This window comes from Mobula birostris, chromosome 8 (assembly GCF_030028105.1).
Source record: "Mobula birostris isolate sMobBir1 chromosome 8, sMobBir1.hap1, whole genome shotgun sequence".
NCBI classification, from domain to species: domain Eukaryota; kingdom Metazoa; phylum Chordata; class Chondrichthyes; order Myliobatiformes; family Myliobatidae; genus Mobula; species Mobula birostris.
Window position 1 is genome coordinate 73,451,969 of NC_092377.1, and position 14,609 is coordinate 73,466,577.

At 37.8% G+C, this 14,609-nt stretch overlaps 1 protein-coding gene across 1 annotated transcript in view; it reads left to right on the plus strand.

Annotated features, from left to right (window-relative positions):
* Positions 1 to 14,609, plus strand: part of aplf (aprataxin and PNKP like factor) — a 41,624-nt gene that overhangs the window by 16,998 nt on the left and 10,017 nt on the right. The window contains exons 6-7 of the mRNA XM_072265453.1: positions 10,237 to 10,430; positions 13,453 to 13,823. Of these exons, the coding sequence (XP_072121554.1) occupies positions 10,237 to 10,430; positions 13,453 to 13,823 (565 nt within the window). The remainder of the gene's footprint in view (positions 1 to 10,236; positions 10,431 to 13,452; positions 13,824 to 14,609) is intronic.

A 14,609-nucleotide genomic window follows, 5' to 3' on the forward strand; every position in this document is an offset into this window, starting at 1 on the left:
TCACCACATAATATCTATTTACCCCAAATGTTAATTAATCATTATGGATGTGAAGCCAATGGGACACAGTTGCCTGTGTATGTTTAATCAGCTATCACATTCATTTATCATTTTGTAGGATGTCCTTAACCATATTTAACATGTTCATAATGACTACTTTGAACTTTTAAATCTACATGTGATCTCGATTTCCTACTTGTCAGACCGGTTGAATTATAAATGATTATGGATTTAAGGAAAGCTGAATGGCTGACTTTTTATTATGCAAAGTTTTCCATTGCAGCACCCATTATTCTCAAAATAGCATTTTTTTTTTCGGTACCTGTCCTGCTTCTGTCCATTGGAATCTTAACAATTTTAAAGGCTGAATTGATAGCTCCAATGACATCCCAATGGATGACTGAAGCTGAGTCCTGATGAGAGACCTTGGCTTCAAACATCAACAGTTTATTCCCTTCCACTGATGCTGTGTTCCTCCAACATTTTGTGTGAATTGTTTGGTAGTTAAATCTAACCTATGAATCATTTCATATGCACCCATGTTTCTCTGTGATCATCGAGTCATTCTTTTCCACAATCTCATTGGTATTAGTCACATTCTGTGATTGTGTGCTTTGAGTAAAATGCATGAATCTCAATCATTTAGACTGACACAATAATATGATTTGTCTATGGAAGTATTCAGACAATTAGACATAAATGTAGAATTAGGCCCATCTTGTCTTTTCTGCTTTCAATCGTGGCTGATTTATTTTTCCATCTCAATCCCATACTCCTGCTTTCTCTCTGTAATTTTTAATACCTTTGCAAACAAGACTCTATAAACCTCTGCTTTAAGTATACCTAATGACTTGGCCTCAACAGCTGGTGTTGACAATGGATTCCACAGATTCACCACCCTCTGGCTAAAGAAATTCCTCCTCATCTCCGTTCTAAATGGATGTCCCTATATTCTGAGGCTATGCCCTCTGGTCCTGGACTCAACTCACTCACTATAGGAAGCATTCTTTACATCCAGGCCTTTCAATATTCTAAGGTATATACATTCTGGATTTTGACTAGTTAGGTGCATTTTGAGTACTCGGGATCATAGATTTAATGTCCTGATGTGAAAAATCTGTATTTCATTATATGTAAGCAATATTCAGATTGTAATCTGTTTTCATTTTGTCTTATTCCAATTTTGGCCTATTGAAGTATTCTTAGGCTGCTGATTTTGGCTGGCTATTGTGCTTTATTTTTATTTTAGTTTTTTAATCTCTTCAATTAGATTTCTGAAAGCGTCCCAGTAAAAAGGCTTAAACAGTGTATGCAAGTGATTCAAGTATTTCCTATCTATTTTACATAGTTTTGGTGTAACTTTATCCATGGTTGATGCTCATAGCAAGATCCACATCATAACTTTAAATGATCTGCTGAAAAAATTGCAGTTACTTTTAAGTGCATTAAATGGAGCCAATAAAAATAATGCATTGACCCAAAAACCTGAAGATTTTTAAGGCTATTATGTTTGGAATTGATTTTAAGCTTATAGTGCTTAAGCCAGAATACTTTGCTCATTAGCTGCTCTGGCATTCTTATTCGGGACATTTGCACAAAATTGAGTCCTACTGGTCCTTGAGCCTGTGACATCATTCAAATAGAATATAGTTTATTAAGATCATAACTCCAGATACACATCTTTGCGTTTCTCTAAATATGTTTGAGTAACAAACACTATTAATGACATAAAAATGAGCGTATGACAGCATCTATATGTGGATGTGGTGGATTTTAGGAATGTGTTTCTTAATTTTCAAACATTCAGGTTCTAACTTTTAGACAATCTTCATTGAGAAATAGATTCTATATCTGTGGTGAAGATTCCAAGATTGAAATTTTATATCCTGCAGGTGTCGTCTGTGGCATTCTCTTCTAGACACTTATCAATTCAAGTTATCATTTATGCAGAGCGATTTTATATATTTGTGAAATAAAAATAATATTTGATTACTAGTCCATCAGATATAACCAAGCATTTTTGATGTGGCTGTTGGTCGGGGAACTATCCAGAGTCTCCCATCACCATATACTTAAATTTGAGGCGTATGGCCCTTTGTGTTATCTCCAAGTTGCAACATTGCCAGATACCTTTTGGATGTATTTCTCTCCAGGATGTTTAGTGGATTCTGGTTAAAACTGATATTGGTCTTACCTGTCTTAATTATGACATTTGGTCAAGTTTGCCAGAATGCCTTTTAGTCATTACACATTTGCTGTGTTTTCTGATGTATATATCTGTATCTTTAACTTATCCAAGTACCATTAAATACTGTATGGATATTATGGTTTTCAGAACTAAGTAATTTCAGTGTGTTGTGTATGTCATTAGCTTGTCATTCTAATTGAGAGCAGTTGTTGACACTGGTATAAGAACATAATAAGAATATAAGAAATAGGAGCAGGAGTAGGCCATCCAGCCCATCGAACCTGCCCCGCCATTCAATAAGATCATGGCCGATCTGTCCGTAAACTTGGCTCCATCTACCTGCCTTTTCTCCATAACCCTTAATTCCCTTACTATGTAAAAACCTATCTAACTGTTTCTTAAATATATTTAGTGAAGAAGCCTCATCTGCTTCCCTGGGCAGAGAATTCTACAGATTCACCACTCTCTGGGAAAAACAGTTTCTCCTCATCTCCGTCCTAAATCTTCTTCCCTGAATCTTGAGGCAATGTCCCCTAGTTCTAGTCTCACCTATCAATGGAACCAACTTTCCTACTTCTATCTTATCTATCCCTTTCATGTCCTGATGAATTTGATTATCAAATTGCTTTCAATAACAGAACACTGAGCTTTGGTGTATAACAGAAATTGATCGAAGGCTGCTTTTCCCTATGATTGCTGGTTCTCATTTGCTATACAGATTCAACTTTATTGCCATCTTGCTGTTTTACTGTACATGTATACAACCAAATGAAACAATGTTCCTCCAGACCACGGTGCACCTACAGAAAGCGTAGATGCTGCTGTGCCTTCTTGACTAGTGAGGTGTTGTGGATCCTAGGTTCGATTCTGTCAAGTGCGCACCATGGAATTTTGTGCTCTCCATAGCAGAACCATTGACATGCAATGGAGAGTGGTCGACTTGTGTCTTCCTGAAATCCACAGTCATCTCTTTTGTCTTGTCTCACGCTGAGACACATGTTGTTGTTCTTGCACCATTTGATTAGTGTCTCTCCCTCCTCTCTGTATGCCGACTTATCATTGTTGCTGATGAGCCCAGCCACCGTAGTACCATCAGGGAGCTTGATGCGGTTTGAACTGAATCTGGAAGTGCAGTCATGAGTTAGCGTGAGCAGCAGTGGGCTGAGCACACAGCCCTGGGGGCGGGGGGGCACCAGTGCTCACTGTGTTGGAGCTTGATATGTTGCTACCAACTTGGACTGGCTGAGGGTTTTTGCCAAAAAGTCCCGTATCAGATGCAGAGAGGGGCTTTGAGTCCCAGTGAGGGCAAATTGCCCATCATCCTGAGGGATAATTTTGTTAAACACCAAGCTGAAGTTGATGAACAACATCCTGGTGTATGAGGCATCTTTTTCTGGGTGGGACAGGATGTAGTAGAGGGCTGAGGCTATATCATCAACAGTAGACTGGTTTGAGTGGTAGGCCAACTGGAAAGAGTTCTATGTAGCTGGAAGGTATACTCCACATTCCAAACTTTGCTTGAGATCCATCTCAAACCAATGAGCTCTCTTGGGTGTATTGGCCCTTCCTCCGTGGAGCCATTCATTTGCACAAAGCACTTTGTTCGATAGGGATGTTCCTTCCCATGGCATTCTCAGCCACCTTCCCTCCTGTCCTCCCAGCAGCTCCTACCAAAAAGACCATGAACCCCACCAGTGTCCACCAGCTCTAAAACCTTCTCCCAATTCCACCATCCTGATTGGCTGACACAACATTCTAAGTTGAACATCATAGCCCCTTATCTTTAGCTGAAACTCAAACATTCCATCAACAGGACACACTGCTTTTACAGAAAGCTGCTAAATGAAATGCCCTACAGGATTAACAGTAGAACTCTTAACCAGGGCATTACACAAGTACCAAGTACTTATTAAAATTGCACATTAAGGCCGATTTCCTAGAGGGGTGTTGGATAATGTATGAAAGTCTTTACAGAACTTTGGAAAGGCCAATTAGGTAACCTCTTTTGATCAACTAATGTGAAATTGCAAGTTTCTGCTCTGTAGTGAAGGTATTTGAAGAAGATTTAGAACATTATTTTTCTTGATCCATTAGGAGTAAAGATATAGTTGTAATTAAATTAATAAATGTTAGACCATAAATCTTGTCATTGGAAGATATTCACTCTGGACAAGAATGGTGCTTCTAAGTTCTGCTAGTACAGAACTTGGAATTGCTACTTTTATTGTCTATATTTTATATTTTTATTGTCATAAATGCAAATATGGAGTTTATTTTGCCTGCTCATGTAATTATTGGAAAGGAAGATATCAGTAAATAAAAATGACTATGCAATAATATGAATTTTGAAAAAAATGCTTCTACTCCCTTATTTCTGCAAACTGATAAGCATTATTGTTATCAATACATGAACAGCTAAGGGTGTCACTTTCTTGCTGAAATGTCATGTTGCCTTATTTTTTTAAAAAAAGCAGTTCTCATGTAGATTTAACTGTTGGAATAGGTAGCTGGTAAAAGTAGTATTACAGGTTGCTTAGTTCTTCTGGAAAGTGAATGAGCGTTAAATGATATCAGAAATCAGGAGTAAGGTTTAATTTTGTTATCTACAGGATGCGTGATGATTTAGGACCAGATATCAGATATGCTATCTGACAGCACAGAAGTGTTGATGAGTGAAAGAGAAACATGCAGGGAGGGTGGATAGAGGGGGTATTGGAATTTCACTTCTGATATTTTCATATCAGTCAAGATAATTAGTAAGGAGAGAAAGTAAGAAATGTAAAATGGAGACATAATATGAAATATGAAGGTAAGCTAGCCAATAATATAAGCAGGAATATAAAGAGTTTAAAAGAGAGGCAGCAGTGGACATTGGATGTCTAGGAAATGATGCCGGAGAGGAAATAATGGGTGACAAAGATATGGCGAATAAACTGAATAAGTATTTTCCATTAGTCTTCACCGTTGAAGACACCACCAACATGCCAGAAATTTGAGAGTGTCAAAGGGCAGAAGTAAGTGTAGTTGCTGTTACTGAGGAGAAGGTGCTTGGGAATCTGAAAGGTCTGAAAGTAAATAAGTCACCTGCACCAGATGGACTATACCTGAGGGTTTTTGAAAGAGGTAGCTGAAGAGATTATGGAGGTATTAGAAATGATCTTTCAAGAATCACTAGATTCTGGAATCATTCCAGAGGACTGGAAAATCCTAAATGTCACTCCACTGTTTAAGAAGGGAGGGAGGCAAAGCACAGGCAAAGTTAGCCTGACATCGGTTGGCAAGATGTTAGAGTCTATTATTAAGGATGAGGTTTTGGTGTATTTGGAGGCACATGATAAAGTAGGCCAGAGTCAGCATGATTTCTGTAAGGGGAAATCTTGCTGACAAATCTGTTGGAATTCTTTGAAGAAGTAAAAGGCAGGATAATCAAGTCAGGTTTATTGTTATTTATTGTTATTTCAGTTTCCCAAGCACCTTCTCAGTATACATAAACGTATGTATAACACATATAACTATATAATGTATATAGAAATGAGACAACGTTTCTTCAAACCGGGGTGTATAGACAAAGGAGAGTAAATTATTTTGGGTCATTAGCTGTGTACTTCCCTGGAACTCAAGACTTGCCTTGAGTTCTGAAATTACTGATTCTCACAAAGGGTATTAACCTTCTTTGTCATATTATTAATATTTGAAGGTAATTGCCTTAAGCACTATAGGAATATGGAAAGCAGTCGAGACAGTGCATCTCATCTCTCAATATGTCACTGGACTCACTATTGATTTTGAATAACTGCACAAGATGAGAGACTGAATACACTTTGCGTTTGGGCCCTCAACTTATGGCAGCTGTAAAATGTCTAAAATAGCCCCATTCACTTGAGAAAGTATGCATCTTAGTTTTTTTTTTACCTTATTTTAATTGATGTTGTAGCTTTAATGAAATTACCGTTATTTTTAAATTAATTGCATTTGTTAATAATATCATAAATTTGTGTTTTTTTTTGAAGGTTTAATGGTCTAGTTATGGCTTACAGCCATTCAGTTTCATGGAATGACTGTGATAGCCAGGCCTTGTCATTGGGAACTGTCTGTCCACAAAAGATTAGTGTGGGTCAGGATGACTGCATGGCTGGACTGGATTCAATGTCTCCAGAATAACTGATACCAGGCATCCGATCCTGCAGAGACTCATTTCAGGAAGGTCTCAACTTCATTTCAGGGAGGTCTCAACCAGAAGTCTCAACCTCATAGCAGTCTGTGTCAATGAATTTGTTAATTTTGCAAGACATCAGATTCACAAGTGTTTTGTGAGACAGCTGACTTCTGAATTCTGTCTTAATGTGATGCACCATGCTGAATGCCCTTTCTACATCACAATTAGAATTTGGCAGCACTAAAAGCAGCTTCATCAACTGGCAGAACTCTTTGAATCTCAACTGCCCTGTGCTCACAGATTTTACTTTGGACAGCTTCCCCCAGAACTCAACTGGCAAACTTTTGTAGTTTGGCACCAGTCCTTCAAGGTTAGTTGAGACATAATCCAGGACTCACCTCAACATGTCTTTTACAGTCATTTAACCAACCATGGGCAATAGAAGTGTCACTGTTGCAAACAGTGCAGCGAGCAACACTGTCATTATTTTTGACCCCTGTTAGGCAGGGGTACACTTTAGTGTAGTCTGGAGTGAAGTATGTTTTATATTTTCTTGTTTTGGAACAATCTGCCATGGCGCTGCAGGACACTAAACTGAACTGATGGACAATGAAAGAGAGAGAGAGAGATTGACTGTAAAGCTCGCCCATAGAGAAAACTGATAGGTCGACTTAGCTTAAAGAGAGATCAATCATGGTCTCTCTCCCCCCCCCCCCCCCCCCATTCTGATATTGTATATAATTTGCGGGCATCAGGGAGCCGATATCAGTATGCGGGAGATGCCCGGAACTTCCGGGAGAGGTGGGATGTCTGTGATACTTACACAAGAAGAAACGCAATAGTGCCTGTAGAAACTGCAATGGCATTAGGTTTGATTTGTGAAAGTAAGGGTGTAGAAGGAAATGGAGAACATAGATCTGTCAGTAGCACAGTTCTAGCAACAACGGCCTCTTCGGATATGTTGTGAACTTGAGGGAAAAATAGGTCCACTGAATCCTGATCCTGGCAGAAGATGCAGGAGAAGTAGAAGGCTGTAAATAATAAAAAAAAACATTATATTGTTCTTGACAGTAGCTTTTTAGCTTAATTATTTCTGGATCTGGATGGCCCCTGCAAACTAGCATTTATCATTCATCACTGCCTGTCCTTTTACATAAATTTGGTGGCAGAGATAGGCCAGCAGATATCGTAAATTGTCTTTGTGAAAGGACATTAGTACACTACATGGCTTTTTACAACAGTCCAGCAGTTCCTGATAATAAAATGCCTTTTATGAGTTAGTAGAAAGTGATCGATTTGTACAGAATTTATACATGTATATAATACTGAAATGATCCTATTTGTGGATCTGAATCACCAGCAGAGCAGCTTTTTGAAATACATACCTGAATACAGCAATGTACCACGAGGGGGCTGCAGGTATCTACAAAACAATACCATAGCAGCAATCTTTAATGATTATAAGGAGAAAATTTGAAACTGAAGACTCCAGTTTCTAACCTTGTATTACTATAGCCCCTAAAAGCTTTCCTTTTCTGGCAATATCCAGAAGGTGGTCTGTCTAGGCAGGTGTATTATTTCAGCTTGCTCTTGTCTTCTTTCTTTCTGTATTGACTCCATCCATTCTCCTCTCAGGGTCCTTCCCCAGCTTACATCTGTAACTCCAACCTGATGGCATGAACATCGATTTTTCTGATTTCCTGTAATTTCTCCTCCACCCTTTCTCCCTTTTTCCATTCCCCATTCTGGCTCCCCCTTTCCTCTCTGACACATCTGCCCCACCTCCCTCTGGTACTTTTATTTCTTCCTTTTCTTCCACTGTCCACTCACCTCTCCTATCAGATTGCTCTTCTTCAGCCTTTTACGTTTTCCACCTACCACGCTCTAGCTTCTTACTTCATTCCCACCGCCCCCCCCACCTCCCTTTACCCTCACCTGGTTTCAGCTATCTATTATTTGCTTTATGCTTTTATCAAACCAGTAGAGTGAGTTAAATTATTACCTTATAATTTCAGAAGAAACTAGATAAAAAGAAATGAAATAATGAGGCACATAAAATTACAAGAGACCTTAACTGGATATAAACAGCAGCAGAGTTGTATGTTGGGATATATGGCTTATGTAAAATAAGCCTTTTACTTTAATGTAAAATAAATCAGTTGCCTGGAAAAGAACTACAATACTTACTAGTAATTAAACAGCATATACTAAATTATCAGCTGCAGAATAGGTATAACAACTACCGTTTTTAAAAGTTTTGTTTTGAATCTAGATTACATTGACTATTATTTTATGTGAGTATTTCTAACATTTTGATTTGAATCGTACAAATTGTTTATGTTATGAATGCTCCGGTGTGCAAATTGGTGATATATAAAAACAAGGAGAATTTTTTTCCTTCATAAATACGTTTTCCTTGGCACTGTTCAACATTTGTTTAGTTATGCTACTGAGACAAACTTATTTTCAACTTCCAGAGCAATAGTGAAGTACTTTTTGGATCCTGGTAGGAATAGATTGCTGCCAATAGATCTGCAGAAAATGATCTTTGCTGTAAGAAGATAAGTAAATATTACAGTTGCAAAAGATCCACAAAGGGGGAAATCAGCAATCTTTACATATTTCTCCCTTTAAGAGCGCTCAGCTTGTAAAAAGTATTGAAATACAATTTGTATTTTTATCTTTGAGATTATTAGGCAGCATAAAAATATTCCAGGATGTTACTGTTACATGTATACAAAGAAGTTATAATCACCAAGATTAGCAGCATTTGAGCAATTGCACCATGGATAATTTTGTTCAGTTATAAAAATGATTATAATATTTAATTCCTAATAATATTACAACTATTGCATGCTGGATACTATGACCTGGATTTTGTTGTCAAAAGCCTGTACTTGCAATTGACCTCAGTAAAAACAAAATGTATACTGTACGTATCTGCAAACTTTGAAAAACAGAGTTTTGTTGCATGTCTTTGAACGTTGTTCTCTTCTGCAGACATAGCAGTGGTACAACACAGGTCAGTCAAAGCTACTCCAGTCCATAACATCAAAAGAAATCTGACATTTAGCTAAGCAGATCTTTTAAAAACATTGAATGTTTATGTTTGAAAACTTCAACGTTATATTCAGCATTTAAACACTTTAATGGCTTATTAATTTACATTTCTGTACAAAGTTTTAGAAATAAAGTTTTTAAATTAATAAATCTTTGGAAAGTCTTATTAGTAACATTTTACCAGAGTCCCATGCAGCTTTTCTCATTTATTATCATTTATTATAAATATGCAGGTACTCTGTGCCCCTTCAGAATACTGGTGCAAGTTATTTGCCTGTAATAAAAAATTAATTTTATGTTTTTGTGCTCTCTTGTTAAGCAGTATTGAATTCAACTTAAAAGTGTAGCCTGTATTTTCACAGAATCAGTGACTGCGGCTTCTGGTTTTCTGTATCCAACCTTAAATGCCAGGAAATCCAGTTGTTGCTACCAGCCGAGCATAGTGATGATAGTGAACATCGGAAAGCAAATAAAAGTAGAAAGTGCTGGAAATAGGCAACAGGTGTAAAGAGAAACAGCATTTATGATAACATTTCAGGCCTTTCCGATGAAGGATTGTTGTCGTGAAAAATAAACTTGCTGTCCATAAAATGCTATCTGACCAAATGTGCGTTTGTACTGAGCTACAGGTCATTCTGGCTGTCATCATACCATCTAACAAGCAAGTCTATTCCTTTCATCATTTGATTAATCTATTTTTATTTTTAATTTGCTTGTCCATCTATTGAGTAATTGGTGGTCAACTTGTTAAAATGATCACTATTGATTTTAAAAAAACTTGCTTTTTTTGTGCTTAACAGTTTTTTTTCTTTGTTCATTTTATTTGCTTCAGGTAAAGGAAGGGGACGAGGAAGAGGAAGAAGTGGTGCAGAGGAAACCAAAACTGAGGTAAATCAACCAGGAAGAAAAAGAAATGAATCATTTGAGAATATCAAAGAAAATGAAGCTTCAGATCAACCACTAGAGAAAAAGGGCAGAAGGAAAAAAACTGAGGCAAGTGAAAATGAGAAGCCTACTCTCAGCAAGGTAAGAAATGATTTGTGGTTTGTTCAATATTAGTACTAATATGCTGTCTTACTTTCTGATCATTAATATCTGTATCAGCAAGCAAACACTGATCTCAAATCCAATTTTAGGACTTTTTTTCCCCCAGATGTACAGTTTTATCTCTTCAACAACAAGATCCATGAGGGTTCTACCATTCTAGATGCTGAGCTTTTTCTTAAGGAGAAGTGGTTGTTTTCGTATAGTTTAATTTTTCAGAATGTGAGATGGTCTTTCATCCTGATTACCACACAGGCTTCAGTGACAAGTAAGTCTACGATGACTAGTGTCCAATAACTACTGTAGACATGTTAAAACACGTTCAGCTTCAATTCCAGGGAGAGATGTCCTCTGGCAAGGCGAATTTGGCAAGAAAGCAGCAGGGAAAGCTCCCTGCCTCATAAAATGTTTGGAGGAAGTCTTGCCATAACCTGCACACTGTTGGCAATGACCTCCGAGAGGACCAAAGCCTTGTCAGGGTTTGGAGGCTTGTGTGCCTCAATGATCTGGAGAGCTATGTTGGCTGGAGTCAGGGCTTTATGCTTTGGCTCTTGGTAGGGTCACCCATGCCTAAAATGTCAAAGGGTAGAGACCATATTAAGAGTGGTTCGCTGATCCGCCAGGTTCAGGGGTTTAACTCAGGGCTAACAACCCTGACTAGTAAAACAAAATTGTTACAGAAACAGCAGTGAAGAATTTTTCTACATCTGAGTGTGATGGTATTCCTGACCCTCCACCCAGGACTTACTTGCTTGACAGTAGTGACAACCAAGAGCAAGTTACTGACATGCTGAAGGAAGCCCTGAACACAACCAGAGATAGAGGTCCTTCATTGCTGCCCTAAACACCAGCAGCGTAATGGGCAGTTTAAAAAAAATAGCAATGAGGCAAGTGCAAGATGTCGTAACAATACATGAATCCAGGAAGATTACATCACCCATGTTAGATTATATCACCCTTGTCATTTCAATGCAGAGGAGTTTTAAATTGACCATTTCTTTATCCTTTGTTACCTCCAAAACAAAGGCAGCAACAGAAATATTGGCACAAGGAAATTAATATTGGGACCATACCAAAGACAACTGAACATGAGAAAATCACAGTACTAATTTGATGAGAATGATCAGGAAATCCTGGATTTAACTAATTGCAAATACAGAGTATTTTTCTATTCAGAAACGGTTCTTCAGGCACCTCAAGGCTGAGATACAATGTAAAGCCTGTAACCTAAAGGACAGATGGTGAGTGGCGATAGTACAGGAAGTCCAGTAATTTGCTGATTATGGTGACATGCATGAATTCTTCAGTACTACAAGGCCAAGTGTAACCCAAAGGCTCAGTATGTGCCAAGAGGTGAATTCATCTAGGAGAAAACAGCACTTAACATCTGCTCAAAGAATTTCTCAAACTTGTCTGTCCTTGATTTGAATGTATTAACTCCATTCCACAGCAACCTTTCTGCACCCATCCACTTTGCAATCTCCTGATTAATTAGTTGTCAAAAAGTCCATATGTGAAATTAGAAACTGAAAGATCTTGGGCGTAGATTGTATCCCTATTGAAATAATAAAAAATAAGTTCTTCTCAGCTAAAGTCACACATTCACACTCTCATATTCCACATCTAGAAGGAGGAAGACATTTCACAATGATAACCTTCAAGAAAGGAGACAAACCCAGTTGTGGAATCTATTCTAAGACATGATCTTCACTGGATATCAACTTCAAATTAATCAGAAACATTAATTATTATATAAGACCCTTATGACCTTTCAAAAGACAAAGGATTGAAATGCTTTTCTAAAGTTGGTTTCCTACAGAAAGTCTTGTCTTTGCATACAAACCATGATCTTAACTTCCAGCTCAAATGGGACACTGTTCATCCCACATCTCCTCCACTCCAGAACTGAGGTAACCTCAACTTTAGTCATTGAATTGCAGTATGCAGGTGGTATTTGCATGCATGCATTTTCAAAGACTCAGCTCAAAGTCATTGTTGTCACAAAGTTTTTGAAAGAATATAACTTTGATTTACCCCCATTTTCAAAACTTGAGTCCTCTAGTAATCCACACCAAAGTAACAACTATATGCTTTAACAACTAAGGTCCAGGATGCAATACTGTAAAATGCAAATATGTTAGGTAACCACTCCTGTGTGCATCCGTGTTTTTGTATCTGTTCTCTCTCCACCCACCTTTCCATGTTCCAGGTGTGCTGAGGCACTGTCAGTCTCAATGTAGAGCTCTGCTAGACCTGCCGCCTTGTCAGGACTGCTCCACTTGAGATTTGGAGGGTGCAATTTAATAAAACCGGCATCCGGGTTGGAGGGAGTGGGCAAGAGAGAGCCACTGGGAAGAATCGACCTTTAAAGAATTGTGCTAGTTTCCGTATTAACAAACATGTAGTCTTTGTGTTCTGACCTGTGTTTTTATATTGTGGATCTTTTTGGATTACTCCCTTGGATTTGGTTGCCCTGGATCACTTCTGTAAGCATTGTAAATATACTGCAAATAGGACTGCTTCTCTCAATGAAGGCAGACATAACTCGTAATCTCAATGAAGGAAAATTAAAACTTCCATATAATGTTCATTCATTGTTCCCAACCTTTCTGATCACTGTGGCTCTGGCTTAAGCAAGTGTAATTTTAACATTCTCATTGTTGCATAGAAATTACCTTTTGGACTTTTTACTTCCGTTCCTCTCTGTTGTCTTCTCCAGCCCTTTACACCTGTGAGATGTCCTCCTACTGTGGCCTTCTTATAATTGTACCTTTTGGCAAGTTCCTGGATTTTCTTCTTAAATCTTTGTTTCTTTACTTCATTTCTTCTTTAAAGACATTTTGAAACCAGTTCAACACACCAAGAATTGCCATACAAAATTTAATGTCAGTCTTGGATAATGTTTTGGAATATTTTCTTACGTGAAAATTTTTATGTTGCTCTTTCATGTAAAATGAGTAAATAACCTCTCTAACAGATGGTTGCAATTTTTTTTGTTTCCCAGAGCAATACTGAGGAGAATAATTTTGGAACAAATTCCACTTATGTGAAAAGGAAAGAAGAAATAAGGAACCAATTCAGTATGCCTTCTCAGACCAAGCTTGACGATGTTGAAGGTAGCAGCCAAGAACATTGTGGCCCACAGAAATTACATGAAGCAAGCAACTGGCCAGTGAGCGATAAGAAGGTGGAGGAGGAAGAGGAGGAAGTGGGAGCAGTTGAACAGGAGCAGCTGCGGCACACACATATGCAAGATCCCCATTGTAAAAATAGAAGCCCAGGACTTGAAGAAACGGAGTCAGCCGGAAGCACAAGTTGTTCTCAAGCTAAAGAACAAAAGAAGAGAGCATGTGTATATGGAATTAATTGCTACAGGTATCTATCATCTACATAGAAATATATCGTATATGCACATGAGTAGTTTTATTTTTTATTTCTATCATGTATAAAATACATCAGCCTTCCAAAATCTGCTGAGATGTGTAAACAAATATGAGCAGATGGCAAAATTTACAATTTGAAAAGACTTCAGAAGCAGATCAATTTTTTTTTTGAAAATTTAGCTGGCTTCTCTGTATTGTGTATTAACTGGAAATCCAATCTGTAACATGATAAAGAAACCCCACTGTTCACAAGAAAATCATTAAGCTTGGTAAGGAAGTGCCTTAAGGAATGAAGATTCATTTCTAAGAGACAAAAGAGCTTGTAGTCCAAGCAGCCTTCCAGATCCAAAAATGTTTGCAGAAGGGCCTTAAACTGGTGAGTTATAGCTTCCATACTACACATGGGCATCCCATTTCGAGAATTAATAAAAGTGGCATCAAGACTTTCATTTAGAGTTGGCAATTGTCTGTAGTAGATTAAAACTAGGTTGTTAGTTTCCAATGAAGAAATGGGCAACCTGGATGGAGTAGGTGACTGGTAGGGGAGTTTTGGAGTTTTCATTTTTGTTTGCAGTAATAGGATGGGGCATGTGGCAAGGTTGGCAGTTAAAAGTGCTAAAATATATATTCAGCAAACTATCTGAGATTGTTCTTGAACTATGGAATGTAATAGAGCATGGAACAAATTATACATGACTCAAATGAGAAGGAATATCATAAAATGAATTGAGGACAATAGTATGCAAAGGAGAAAGAAGTTTGTAATTGCACCAGGAAA